At 41.4% G+C, this 15,508-nt stretch overlaps 1 protein-coding gene across 1 annotated transcript in view; it reads left to right on the top strand.

The window, feature by feature from the left end:
* The first annotated feature begins 10,894 nt into the window (after window positions 1-10,894).
* Window positions 10,895-15,508, top strand: part of LRRC1 (leucine rich repeat containing 1) — a 169,017-nt gene continuing 164,403 nt past the window's right edge. The window contains exon 1 of the mRNA XM_003404423.3: window positions 10,895-11,270. Within this exon, the coding sequence (XP_003404471.1) occupies window positions 11,112-11,270 (159 nt within the window). The 5' untranslated portion in view covers window positions 10,895-11,111. The remainder of the gene's footprint in view (window positions 11,271-15,508) is intronic.

Below are 15,508 nucleotides of genomic sequence, written 5' to 3' on the forward strand. Positions count from 1 at the left end.
TTTTACATATAATTGGGAGTTTTTTTTATTTTCTGTTATCACTTCAGGCATTAAAAAAAATCTCATATAAGCCTGTCAAGCAAATTTTCCTTATATTCTACACACATGTGGATTTCAGCAAATTGTACTTTTAATGTGAACGTTCCCTAATTCTTATTACACATCATGTCTGAGAGATATTAAAACTGTCTGGTGAGGGTTCACATTTTGATTGGCTTAGGACTTTCAAAGAATAGTGTGTTCACAGCATTTGTCATTTTAACTGCTTTCAATCAACACTATCATATTTAAGGCTAATACAGTTATGCTGAGCTTTATGCATTGCATACGTACCTATAAAGTTGTATGCAACTTAACTTTTTGATAAATAAAATACAGTTTCAGCTGCACTAAAATAATTATCTATTTAATTTTTTCAGCAAGGGGCACTCAGGTGCTAATTGAAAGGTTGGCCATTCGAACCTACCAGCTAGCGATCTGCTCCCATGAAGACTGACAGCCTAGGAAACCCTATGGGACATTTCTACTTTGCCCTATGGGGTTGCCATGAGTCGAAATTGACTTGACAGCAAGCAACAAACCAAACTGTTCAGTAAATCTTTTTGGCAAAGCAACAGATCCTGGGACAGGATCACCTCCAGCTGATACTTGCTGTAAGATTAAGTATCCTCATACCTGAATTTCTTAAAGCAGGGCATATTTTCTTTAAGGTAGTGTTGTCTTTTTGTAAACTGATTCAGCTGTATCAATGATCAATTTATAATAGTATCAGATATTGATATTTCCATCCAAACTCCTTAATTTTTGCTTCTTTCAAGGTGTTAGTAGATTTAAAAAAAAAAAAAGAAAAAGAAATGATTTCCTCCCAAGGTACTCATAAATAAGAATGAAAATTTTACAACAAACTGATTCTTCTTAAAAACATTTCTTCCCTGGGTTTTGTGGAAAGAAAATGGGAATTGAAGATGATTTGTTAGTTGACCCAGTAATGGAAACTAATGAGAATGAAACAGCATTTAGGAGATCTCCAGGTAGTCTTTGAAGCAAAGAAATGTGACTGGATAAAAATATAAGTATTGTACTTGAAAAAATATAGATTGGTCTTACTTTTATTATTTTATTAGTAATTTTATTGGGAAATGAAAAATAAGCTATCTGCTACTCTTAAAGAGTTAAAAAAAAAGTGTGTTTTTTTTTTTTTTCTTTAGTTGGTGGCCGGGAAGGTAATAATTTTCTTTGCTTCATTTAATAAAGCTTTATCAATAACTTCACAATATTTTCAGCTAACGGGGCCTAAAAGGTGTATTATTTTTCTAGTGAAGTTTACACCAATTTCACGGATGATACAAACTTGACTGGGGAAAAGTGACACCTTTCAGGTTGCTTTTAGTTAACTCATCAACATACTGTCATTACTGATGGTCTGTGAATTGTTTGAATGGCACTGCTCATTAGAAAGAGCACAGTTTTGCTCATAAGTATCTTTTTCTCTTAGTTTTATGAAGTAATCCTTGGCTTTTGGTAAAAATTCGTGTCCATGTTGATTTAATTTGTATCGTAGGAACCAAAACTATAAAATAAAAGTGGTATAAGAAAAGACTAATTTATTCTTAAATGCTTTCTGGATCCAGGTAGAAAATAAATGAGGCATATGTGTTTATTTAAATTATTAAAAAATACATTTTGATCAAGTTAGATGATATATATTCATGTGCTCTTTTAAACTATAAAGCATCATATGAATGTAAAGCAGCACCACAACCTGGGGAAGGCTGCTCGTGAGCTCCCTCTAAGTTTCACCCCACATGTTTCTGCTTTATCGGAGAAATAGGGTGTGATGCTGAGGCAGAGGCCTGGAAAAAAGGATTCAACAGCAGGTGCTAGTTTTGATTAGGCTCCTCTATTATAAACTCTTTCACAACGAAATACTTTACAGTCTCATTTATACCAATCCAATAATTTATATATTATTTACCCAAACAAAGAACTCTTGTGATAGGCTTTCTTTTGGCTGGTAACTAAGAAAATAGTATTAACCATGATTAATACCTAATAAACCAAACTCGTTGCCGTCGAGTTGATTCTGACTTGTAGCAACCCTACAGGACAAGAGCAGGGCTGCCCATAGGGTTTCCAAGGAGCAGTTGGTGGATTCAAACTGCTCACCTTTTGGTTAGCAGGCAAGCTCTTAACCACTAGGAGTCCTGGTGGCACAGAGGTTAAAGCGTTTGGTTGCTAACCGAAAAACTGGTGGTTTAAACTCACCAGTCGCTCCACAGGAGAAAGATGTGGCAGTCTGCTTCTGTAAAGATACACAGCCTTGGAAACCCTATGGGGCAATTCTACTCTGTCCTATAGGGTCACTATGAGTCAGAATCGACTTGACAGCAACGGGTTTAACAGGTAATACCTAATATGGGGTGTTCTGCAGTATATAGAAAGCTTTCTACTATGTTAACCCGCAGTCCTCTCAAGAGCCCTGTAAGAGTAGCATTTTTCATCTCTGTTTTAGAAACAAAGAAAATAAATTTTGGAGTTAAGTGTGATTCATCCAAGAGCTCATCCCTAGCAGAGGCAGATGTAAAAATCCAATGCTAAATCATGTGCTCTTTATACCACCCCTCACTACAGAGTATTTGGCTCATTTCCACCAAGGCAAAATGCTGTTCAATATTTGACTCATCACTAGCACATTGAGAAAAATAATAATGCGGATAAAACTCAGACTGCTCATTTATAACTTCTCTGAATGGAGGAGTAGATTAAAATCTTTGTAATGTAAAATTCTGGATTACCCATATACTATTACAATCTACCCCACTGCTGTTGAGTTGATTTCAACTCATAGTGACCCTACAGGACACAGCAGAACTGCCCCACAGGGTCTGTGAAGCTAAATAAATAAATGATTACAATTTTCAAACAGCAAGAAGTAATGGTTTTTCTTTCAGTAATGACTAAGTGGTTGCTATCAGACCAACCTTCCCACAGATAACAGCCATAACTCTGGATAAAATATAGTAAAACAAACAAACAAAAACAACTATCTGAAAGTACTAGAGAGCGACCAAGAGCAAGCAGAAACTGAAGGGGAGTCTACACTTGGAAGAAGGGTGACTTTTCTATTTTTATTTATCGCTTTGGCAAGCATAAACACTAGTCCGTACTTCATAGGTCAGCTAAAATGCATATTTACAGTTGTCTGGCTTGCCATAGGTCAGACTTGAGGTGACCACGGCAGCTGGAAAGTGAGGAAAGGAAAATCTCATAAAGGAAAGCGTCAGAGGGGAAGCTCCAAATTCTGCAATAAGCTCTGTCCAAATCTCTGACTGACCTCTAAATTATGCATGTGTGGCTCAGCTTCCAAGCAACCCAGTAATGGCTAAAATAGCTGAACAAAAATTTCAGCTGCCACCCACCACAGAAGAAAAGAGTCTGGAGTTTTATTTTATCCAAACTAACTGCCTGCTAAAAAAAATAATAAAATGCAAAATTAATATTCTTTGGAAGAATAAAACAGAATCCAGAGATTCTATCATTCATAATATTCAAGATACAATCCAAAATTACTAGACATATGAAGACACAAGAAAATATAACTCACACTTATAAGAAAAGGCAATTGATGGATATTAATTCTGAGATGATCCAGATGTTGAAATTAGCCTACAAGGAGTTTAAAGCAGCTATTATAACTATGATCAAGTATGTAAAGGAATATATGTTCTTAATAAATGTACACATACAAGATCCCAGCAAATAAATAGAAACTATATAAAAAAGAACCAAATGGAAATTTGAGAACTAAAAAATACACTATCTAAAATTGTATTTTATATGGGTTTAGTAGCAGCTTGGAGATGATAGAAGAAAGAACCAGTAAACCTGAAGTTAGATTAATATATATTATCCATTCTGAAGAACAGAGAGAAAAACATTGACAGAAATAATAATAAACACAACTTCAAGAATATGTGGGACAATATCAACAGGTCCAACATTTGTAAAATTCGAATCCCAAAAGGAAAAAAGAAAGAACAAAGCAAAAATATTTAAAGAAGTAATGGCTGAAAAATCCCCAAATATGGTGAAAGTTACACATTTACAGATTTAAGATGCTCTGTAAGCCTTGATCAAGATAAATACATGCAGATTATAAGCAAGTTGCTGAAAGCCAAAAGTAAAGAGAAAATCTTGAAAATAGAGAAAAAAATGACACACTACATACAACACCAATTTAAACTGTTGCTGACTTCTTATAAAAAATAATGAAAACCAGAAGAGAGTTGAAGATTTCTTAAATGCTGGAAAAAAAACAAACAAAAACGTCAACCCAGAATTATATCCACTGAAAATATCCTTCAAGAAGTAAGGTAAAATAGAGATATTTTCGGATTAAAGAAAACTAAGAAAATCTGCTTCCTACAGACCTGCACTGAAAAGGTGAATAGAAATGATACCAGGTAGAGATGAAGAGCACTGGAAACAGTAAACATGTGGGTAAATATAAAAGACTATTTTTTCCTCTTATACATTTAAAATACATATGATTGTTTAAAGAAAAATTATAAAATCTGATTGTGTAGTTTACAACATATATAATATATATATAATATATTACATATATATATTTTATATAAATACATATTTTTTGTGTGTGTTATATATGAATTATAGCAAAAACAACCAGAGAGGGTGGCAAATGACTTAGATGATTTCATGTATCTCACGTTTTACATGAAGTGGCATATTTACTCTACTAGACTTAAAATTTAAGCATGTATATTGTATTCCAATGAGCAACCACTACAGCTAGAAAATCAACAGATAAAAGTATTATAAAATATATTCACTAACTGAAATGATGGAGGAAACGAGAAAAGAGGAACAAAAAACATGGTACAAACAAAAAAAATGATAAAACAGTAGACTTAAATCCAATCATATCAATAATTACATTAAATATAAGTGGACTAAACACTCCAATTAAAAAGAAATGGATAAGGGACAGAATTTTAATTTAAATAGTGATAGAAAATCAGAGAGATTTTAGGATGATAAAATTGGTCCTGATAATAAAGGTTGTTAAAGTTTAATTTACCCATGAGATTGTATAGGCTCTCAAGTTTTTTGAATGGTTTGAGTGTAGCCTTGCTAACAGCAGGGATATATAATCTCTAGAAAATATCTTTAAATTCAAATTTGGGGAAGATGGGTTAGAGTCTGAGTGCTTCTTCTCCCAGAGGGCTCTATGATCTTTTTGCAAATTGGTCTTTATTCCCACTGTCCAACTTTGCATATCATAAGATTTGATTTGCCTATTTGACCTGCATATAAGTATCTCAGAGGGTTACTCAAGCTACTCTTCATGAGACAAAAAAGATCATCCTCTCTAGACTCAGGAAAAAATAAAACAGGTATTTCACCGCGATAGTACTATAACTTATTATAATTTCCTTGATAACTGCCTTTCTTTCTTCTAGTAAGATTGAAAGCTCTGTTTTATTCCTTTTTGTCTCCCCAGTAAATTAACCCATTGCCTGGCACATAGTGAGCACTCAATAAATATCTGCTGACTGACTAACATTACGTGTCACCTTGATATAATTTACAACTGCTTGTTGGACATATTTAAAAACCAATACCAAACCCACTGCCCCCAAGTCAATTCTGATTCATAGTGACCCTATAAGAAAGAGTAGAACTGCCCCATATGGTTTCCAAGGAGTGGCTGGTGGATTCTAACTGCTGACCTTTACCTATATACTATTCGTAAACTTTTTAAATTAACTTTATTGAGGTATATCTGTTGCAGTCGAGTTGATTCTAACTCACAGCAACCCTACAGGACAGAGTAGAACTGCCCCACAGGGTTTCCAAGGCAGTAATCTTTGTGGAAACAGAGTGCCACATCTTTCTCCCATGGAATGGCTGATGGGGTCAAACCACCGGCCTCCTGGTTAGCAGTCAAGTGCTTTAACCACTGTACCACCAGGACTCCTTTTTGAGGTATAAATTTTATATAATAAAATGCTTCCATTTTAAGTATACAGTTTGATAAGTTTTGACAAACCACCAAAATCAAGAAATAACCACTACCACAATCAAGATCTAGAATATTTCCATCGACCCAGAGTTTCCTCATGCCTTTTGCAACCAATCCTCCCCTTGTGTTGCCTATTCCCATCTCCTCTTCCCTTTCACTGCCAGAAACTACTGATCTGAGTTGTGCCACTTTACATTAGTTTGAATATTGTAGAATTTTCAATACATGGAGTCATACAATATGCACACTTTTGCATCTGGCTTCTTTCGCTCAGCATACTGTTCTTGAGATTGTTCTACGTTGTTATATGTATTATTAGTTTGCTCCTTTATTGTTGAGTGGTATTCCATTGTTTTGATCTACTATATACTTTATCTATTTGATGGATATTTGGATTACTTCCAGTTTTTGCCTATTATGACGAAAACCGATATGGACATTTGTGAACAAGTCTTTCTGTGGACATACGTTTTTATTTTTCTTGTGTAAATACTTAGCGGAAAATGATTTGATCATTAGGGTAGAGATATGTTTATAAGAAACTTCCACATCATTTTCCAAAGTGATTGTACCATTCACCTTCCCATCGGCAATGTGTGAATTTCAGTACCTCCACATCTTCAGTAACACTGGGACTTGTCAGTCTTTCTATTTTTACTCATTTTATTAGGTGGATGGTAGTATATCATTTTAAAATTTATATGCCCAAACATCTTGTTACGGATTTAATTGTGTCCCCCAAAAATGTGTATCAACTTGGTAAGGCCATGATCTCCACTATTGTGTGGTTGTCCACCGTTTTATGATCTGATGTGATTATCCTACGTGTTGGAAATCCTAACCTCTAGGATGTTAATGAGACAGGATTGATAGCAGTTATGTTAACAAGACAGGACTCAATCTACAGGGTTAGGCTGTATGCTGAGTCAATCTCTTTAAAGATATAGAAGAGAAGTGAGCAGAGAGGAACAGGACCTCATACCACCAAGAAGAAAGTAGTGCCAGTAGTAGAGCATGTCCTTTGGACCTGGGGTCCCTGCACTGAGAAGCTCCTGGACCAGGGGAAGACTGATGACAAGGACCTTCCCCCAGAACCGACAGAGAGATAAATTCTTCCCCTAGAGCCTAACCTGCTGCCTTTGAGTCAATTCTGACTCATCCCCTAGAGCTGGCACCCTGAATTTAGACCTCTAGCCTCCTAGACCGTAAAAGAATAAACTTCTGTTTGTGAAACCCATCCACTTGTGGTATTTCTGTTATAGAAGCACTAGAGAGCTAAAAGACACTTCTGAATCTCCATTTTACCCCATCTTACTAGCTTAAAAAAAAATTTTTTTTTTTTACTAGCTACACTAGACTTTCACTTAAAAAAAATCAATGATGCCACCATGTTCAAACCATACAACAACAACAAACCATTAATTGAACATTGATCATTCTCCTAACATTAGAGTACACACTTTGTGAGGGAATGATGTATCTGGTTCTTTGTTGTATCTTCCATAATCTAGACGATGTCTGATACATAGGATGTATACTTATTAGTTATCTATTGTGTATAACCAATTACCCTAATTTTTAGCAGCCTTAAGATAACAACCATGTATAATCTTACACAGTTTCTGAAGGTCCGGAATCTGGGAGCAGCTTAGCTGAGTGGTTGCGGGTCAGGGTTTATCATGAGGCTGCAGTGAAGCTGTTAGCTAGTGCTGCAGTCATCTGGAGGCTTGACTGGGTTGAGGATCAGCCTCCAAGATGACTCACTCATATTGTTCAACATGGCAGTTGGCTTCCCCAGAGCAAGTGAACTGAAAGACAGAAATCATGTCTTTAATAACCTAATATTGAAAGTGACATACAATCACTTCTGCCATAGTTTATTAGTCATGTAGAACAACTGGTCGGCAAAGATCGAACTGATGTATGCCTAACATACTGCTAAGCACTTTACATACATTATTTCACTTAATCTTGTCTCATCCCATGGGCCATTGTGCCTATTTTAAGGATGATAAAACTGGGGCTTGTAAAAGTTAAGTAACCTGTGCAATGCTACAAAAACGTTAGGTGGCAGAGCCAGTGTTCAAATCCGGATATCTCTAGCTCCAAAGGCTTTTAAAAATGGTTCACAGTAAAATAATGAAAAAATTACACTCTGCCAAAAAGAAGTTGATTTAGATTGTATTTTTAATTTTCTTTACACTGAGTCAAGCTCATTTGTAATATGGGGAAAGAAACTAGAAATTATATAAACAGGGAAACCCTAAAACTCTTTAGAAAGATAAAGGGCTAATTGGTTCCTATTCTGCAGTTGACAAGATGTTGGTTTGATTTTTTTTTTTTTTCTTATTCTTTTATCAGACTAATGTTTCTGCTTCTTGGCAGATCCTTTGAAACAAGGAAAGTCAAGAATTCTGCTATTGACTGGTGTTTGGGTCAATGCAACAAAAATGTATTGATCATTTAGTGTGCCTGTCCAAAAAAAAAAACCAAACCCGTTGCCCTCCAGTCGATTCCGACTCATAGCAACCCTACAGGACTGAGTAGAACTGCCCCATAGAGTTTCCAAGGAGCACCTGGCGTATTTGAACTGCGGGCCATTAGGTTAGCAGCCGTAGCACTTAACCACTAAGCCACCAGGGTTTCCAATGTGCATGTAGCACTGTGGTAACTGCTGGAATCTACAAAGCAAGTAGGACAGTATCTGCTGTCCAACAGGTAATTTGGCCATAAGGCCACACAAAAATAATCATAAGACAAGGAAGTGTAAGCACCTTGGAGAGGCACACAAGTGCTTATTGAGGTCTAAACTTTTAAAAAGGCTGGCCACATCTTTAAAACACATTTGGTGTTTATTAAAATAGTCTAGTAGATAATCTCAGAAAGTCAACATGAGATTTATTGACAGAGCAGGACTTCTTTATTTTTATATTTAAAAAGCATTTGGAAAACTTCCAAAGACAGTGAATTACTCCCAGATTCAGACATCTTCCAAAAGTCTACTAGGGTGGCACAAAATGGGCTTTATAGGTGTTAGTAGAATGCATGATGAAGGAAGCAGGGCTGAAGTTGAAAGCCCAAGTAGCCTTGAATGAGAATGTAGGAATCAAATCAGAACAAAGAAAGGAGAAGGTGGAGCAACAGGAGTTTAGCTATTGACTGGATTAAGTTGAGGCGATTAGGCTGGGCTAGAAATGAAAGGGACCTACACGGAAAAAAGGAGTCTCCTTAGTAGAGTTGAAATGATGAAGTGTCTCCCTTCCCACGTCTCCCCAGTGAAACCCATCTGTACACTGCCTAGTTGGAACTAAGGGAAGAGTGTGTGGCCTCGTTAGGCTCTAACCCATGGCGGTCTCCTCTTCCTCCAAGAGCCCCCGCTCCACGGCGCTGCTCTCAAAGCCTTGGAGCTTCAGGCGCGTTGCAAAAACAAGTTTCAGACCAAAATTTGTCTTGGCCACTGAGCATGCTCAGCTTTCAATCTTCAGCAGAATGCGGACTCCGTGACTCCAGATTTTAGCTATGGCAGCTCAGGGGCGGGAGTGGGGGTGGGAGAGCCGTGGTGTCGTGGCAGAGGCCACAGGTGGAACCACATGTTTGAGTCAAGTTGAAAGGGAAAGTTTGGAGATTAGGGACGGCCGGGCTGGGCATCCGAGAAGATCCCGAAAAAACAATCCTATGATTGGTCTTGAACTGGTCGGCTCCCCCTTGTGAAGGAGAGCATTTCGTTACTCCGAGACGCGGAGTGTGGTGCGAGCACACCGGGAGAAGAGAGACAGTCCAGGGTCCTGGCCCTGGTCAGTGGAAGGCGTAGGCGGGAGGGGGTGGTGGGGCTGGCGAGGGAATGGTCGTTATTACCTAACAGTGAGCCTATCGAGTCCTCCTCAGTTACTTCTCCTTGGGCAGCAGTCTATACTTTGCAGGGACGGGATACTGGTGCAGCTCAAGGGCAAGACGCAGGGTGCGCCCCCGTGCAACCTCCTCCTCACCCCTCCCCCCAGCCCGAGGTAGTCGTCGGGGTCCAACATCTGGGCGCCCTGGAATCGGCCCAGAAGCTCACCTTTGCCAGCTCCAGTTTCTGCACTTGGGCCCCTGCCTGGACGCACTCCCAAGTATGAGAATCTCGCAGACTGAGACTCCGAAACTTTTCGTGGTTCGGGGAGGGGGTTCCTTATTTCTTTGTATGTAAAACAATGATTACTGAAGACGCGCTTGCAGTTTACAAAGCCTGCAGGTGACGCCTCCGCCGAGAGGGCAGGGCAGGGGCCAGGACGCCCTGCGGCGCTGGGGTCGCCACACTCACACTTCTAGGGTTGCTGTGGGCAGCGAGCGTACAAGTGGCCCGAGAGCAGCAGCAACAGCAGTACACACTCTGCAACACCAAACCAAAATCCGTAGCTCCGGGTGCCTACAGCGCGCAAGGTACGCTTCGGGGCGGTCCTGCCTGACCCCGGAAGAGAAAGTTGTTTTGGGGAGGGGGAGCGCTCTGAGAGTGAGTAAAAATAAAAATTAGAGTTGTTCGAATTTCTCCAAACCGCCCATCCCCGCCTTATTTTTGCACTTTGCCCCTAGTCCCCTCGGAGTCTGGCTTCCTCAGAAGACCCGACGCTTCTCAGGTCCCAGCCGGAGTAAGGGGGACAGCTAGAGCCTGACCCGCGACTTTCCCGACCCTCTCCGGATCTAGGTCGCCAAGAAAACCCGGAGCGGAGCATCCCCCACGCCAGGAAACGCCCTCGGCGCGCGCCCACTGCCGCGCATGCTCGGTACGCCCGCCGGCAGCGAGTAGGAAGCTCCGCGCGGTGGCTCCCGCAGCGGCGGCGGTGGTGGCGACTGGAAGGTGGGAGGGGACAGGCCAGTTGGCGGGTGGGGGCTCTGGGACTTGTCTGGGACTCCCGCCCGAGGTTCTCGGGAACGTTTCGGAAAGCAAAGCCTGGCGCGAGCAGCGAGCGAGGCGGGGAGCCAACGATCGCGCAGCGCGCTGCGGGTGGAGCGGAGGCGCCGGGCGGAGCGGGCTCGGAGCCCGGGTCTTCGCGGCTCGGGACCCGGCTCCACTGGCAGCGGGGCGGCGATGTTCCACTGCATCCCCCTGTGGCGGTGCAACCGTCATGTGGAGAGCATCGACAAGCGCCACTGTTCGCTGGTCTACGTCCCGGAGGAGATCTACCGCTACGCCCGCAGCCTGGAAGAGCTGCTGCTGGACGCCAACCAGCTCCGCGAGCTGCCGGAGGTGAGTGTCCGGCCTCACCTGCGCGCCGCCCTCCAGGGAGCGCGGTGGGACCCCGCCAGCTGCGCCCTTTCCCTTCCTCTCGATCCCTCTCCCAGCACTGGACTGGACCGGCTAGGAGCACCCGCCGGAACCACCCCTTCCCGCATTCACCTGCTTCTTTCTCCCCTTACCTACCTCCCCCGGCCTCCGCCGCGGTAAAAGTTTCTTTTCATTTTATACAAAGCAAACTGGTGTTTTCCAATTAGAAAGAGAGCTTGTGTGTTTGGAGAAACGTTCTGGACTGATAAGTACACATCAGGTACTTCGTCCTAACACTTAACAGTTGTGCCTGGGAAATGAGGAACCAGGTGGCTCCGGCTGTCCGCAGCCGGACCGAGCACTGCATATCGCACCCCAGGGCCGTTCCCCTCATCCGCGTTCCTCCACTACTGGCAAGGATGCGTCTCCCCTTTGTCCAAGGCAGGTCCCTGAGAAAGTAGGCAGTGCGCAAGGGAGCCGCACTATCTCGGCATCTTCGGAGGAATGTTCTCTGGGCTTTATCGCGGGCGGACCGTGCTCAGAAGAGCTGGAGCTAGGCAGGCCTTCCTTGGTCAGGGGAACGGACACGAGGTGAAGGAGTATGGAGAAGGTCTGGGCCTGGGGAGCTGTGGGCAGGTGCCCAGATGCCCGCCGCCCAAGCTCTGCCTGCGTGGACCTGTTGCGTTGAAAGGGCCGCGGTGAACGTCAGACCGGCGGGCGAGCCTGGCAGCCGCCTCTCCCGGAACGGCAATATTCAGCCTGCTGACTTTTGCCTTGCAGTGATGCGTTACCTCTTCAGACTTGTTTACATAAATTAATCACTCTGCTGCGGCCAAACTTGCCAAGCACATACTGATTGTGCTTTAATGGAGGGCCGGAGGACTGCGAACTTTTGACCTCCGAGCTTGTCTCTGGAACGTAGCTGAAGTAACCCTTAAGGAGGGAGGAAGGCACCCCAAATCCAGAGGCGTGCAGGAAGTCAGTGTGCAGTAGTCCAAAGGTGTGCAGGAAGTAGGGAGAGGGCCCGAAGGCCTGAGAATCGAAACTCAGACACCTTGCTTAAGTTTTAGTTAACACAAAGTCAAGTCATTGTCACAGGAACACTCACGAGTCAAATGACCTGATACGATCTCTAGCGCTGACAGTGTTTTAAAAATCAAAACTGTGCATTTTTCACAACATTTCATGTGTTGTTCTTTTTCTTTGATTGACTTGGTTCGTGTGGAATTGATTGGCTGGTTTGCTATCTGTAATCGTGAAGGTTATCCTACCTATGATCTTTGCAAAGCTCCCCTACCCCGTCTATTTAGCTTGGAAGCGGAAAAGCCATCCAGTTCCCTCAGGCGTTTATTATTTTGCAGGCATTTTCAAACACATGGCTTTGTCTGTCCTTTAGTTTAAGTTGACTTGGTTGTATAATCTTTAGGCATTGCTGTCACCAAGAATATAGAGTATGTAATTTAATACTTTTCAGAATGAGGTTGTTAATGAATGAATGAGAAGTTATTCAACTAGAAATGTTACAGTGTTCTTTTGGTGTTTTTTTTGTTTTGTTTTATACAACTGGAAGATTTCCTTTGATAAGGTTGGCTTTTCACTCCTTTCTGCAGAGTTTGTGGGTTTTCCTGTAATCTTGGGGAATGCAGTTGGTATGGGAGATTATGGGTTTTGGAAGTAGTTCTATTGATACTAAATAAAAAGTTCTCAGTAGCTCAAAATGTAGTTTGATGGCACTCTGTACATATGGTAAATAGACAAGTTTTTTCAGAGGCTAGCGGTGGTCTTGCCTATGGGTAATTATTGCTCTAACAGCTCTTAAATTTGTTTTATAGCTTTTACGCTGTTCAAAATCTGTTTCTCTCCCTGATTAACTGTGTGTCTGAGTGCTTGAGTGTGTACATGACAGATTCAGAAACCGTCCTGAAAACACAAAAATTAGTTCCATTCACAGTTAAATTCTTTCCTTGGGCTATTTGTTGTTTCATTTCTGAGATCTGTGTAACTCATTAGCACCACTCACTACTGTCTCTGCCCCCTAGCCCAGCTCCTTGCCTGCCACTTCACCAGCAGGTCAATTTGCTGACAAACCCCAAAAGTTGTTGTGGTGGCAGCCATACGAGCTGTACGTCCTTTCTGAAATTGTTTGGAATAACAACCAAAGGGGAGGCCTGCATCCCCTGCTCCAAACAGCAAAGACACAGACTCTCTCCAGGCCTCAGGATAAAGAAAATCGTCTCCTGTCCACTGAACAACCTCTGATTTGCTCCAGTCCCCTCATTTTACAAATGAAGGAATTGAGATTCAGAACTGAAGTGCCTTTCACAGGGCCATACAGCTGGTTAGAGGCAGTCACTAGCTTTGGACACCCAGCAGGAATCTGGCCCGTTTTGCTTCTCACACCCATCAAACCTTTAATTATTCAGCCTCTCCTATTTTACTCATGTCATTAAAACTTGGCCTCAGTCAGTCAAACATTTACTGAGCTTTCATTATTTGCTAGTTACTGGGAATATAGGGATTAAAGAAGGTACTTATTCCTCTGAGCTACTCACAGCTTTGTGGGGGGAGACATGACCTTATTACAAATGTGGTGAGTGTGAGGTGGAGAAGGTGCCACAGCTATCAAACTTCTCATCAGCTGTGAATTTTTTTTTTTTTTTAATTAAAAAATTATCTATTTATTGCATGCTTCTTTTCAGATTTGATGTCTAGGCTCACCTTTGTTGTAAAGTACTTCAGGCCACAAAAGGAACTGGTGTTCACAGTATGGCTGTCTGATGAGCATCATGTTCATTATGCCAAGACTTTCTTAAGCAAACATTTATCAAGCACATATTACGAACCTGGCACTGAGTCAGGTGCTATAAAGAATAAAGATGAACTGGACAAAATGTAAGCCCTTGTGGAAGGGGAAGACAGTGAGGAAGAAGAAGGAAGGATAGGCAAAGGAGACCGTTTGCCACCACCAGGATTTCTCTTTGTACTGCCATTTAATTTTTTTTTTTTTATTATTGTACTTTAGGTGAAGGTTTACAGAGCAAACTAGATTCTCATTAAACAATTAATAGACATATTATATTGTGACATTGGTTTCCAACCCCATGACACGTCAACACTCTTCTCCCCTTCTCGGCCTTAGGTTCCCCGTTACCAGCTTTCCTGTCCCCTCCTGCCTTCTCATCCTTGCTCCTGGACTGGTGTGCCCCTTTAGTCGCATTTTTGTTTTATGGGGCTGTCTAGTCTTTGGCTGAAGGGTAAACTTCAGGAGTGACTTCCTTACTGAGCTAAAAGGGTGTCTGGGAGCCATACTCTGGGTTTTTCCAGTCTCTGTCAGATCAGTAAGTCTGGTCTTTTTTTTAGTTACTACATTTTTCTCCAGCTCTCTCTGGGGCCTTCCGTTGTGATCCCTGTCAAAGCACATACTGCCATTTAATTTTGCTCTTCGTTGCCTGTATTGAATTAAGTTGGTTCATATTCCTTGTTTGGTAAGTCTTAGAAATCAATGAGAAAATACATTTTATAAACTAATCCCATAACTACACAAAGTATTAAATATTTCCGGTATAAATTCAGCTTTCCACACCTCCGTAAGTCTTTAACCCTCTCTCCTGATTCTTTCCTTCTCACAATTCCCAAGGTGTCATGTTATTCTAGGTATTGTTAGTTGCTGCCCAATCAGCTTCAGCTCTCAACAGTCTTGTCTATAACAGAATGAAATGTTGCCCAGTTCTGTGCCATCTTCATGATCACCAGCATGCTTGAATCAATTGTTGTGGCTCTCTTGTCTATCCATCTCATTGGGGTTTTTTGCAGACACTCCATGTTACCAAATGTAATCTCCATTATTTTATTTTATTTTTATTGTGCATTAGATGGAAGTTTATAGAGGAGATTAGTTTCCCATTCAATAGTTCGTACCTAAAGTGTTCCCTGACATTGGTTTCATTCCCCACAATGTGTCAGCACTCTCCTCATTTCTGTCCTAGGTTTCCCGTTTCCTTTCATCCTGAATACTCAGTTTTAATGTCTTTTCCTCAGGGAGGCCCTCCTGAAGCCTCTGAATCAACACATTTTATAATAACCTGTATTCTCCCTTTAGCATTATACTTGTAATTTTTTGTCGAATGATGTTTTTCTCTCTGGACTGTAAACTCCATGAAAGCAGAAATTGTGATAGGTATCCTAGAGCCTAGGCCAGTGCCAGGCATCCAGTAAAACCA

The sequence above is a fragment of the Loxodonta africana genome, chromosome 1 (assembly GCF_030014295.1).
Source record: "Loxodonta africana isolate mLoxAfr1 chromosome 1, mLoxAfr1.hap2, whole genome shotgun sequence".
Classification (NCBI taxonomy): Eukaryota; Metazoa; Chordata; class Mammalia; order Proboscidea; family Elephantidae; genus Loxodonta; species Loxodonta africana.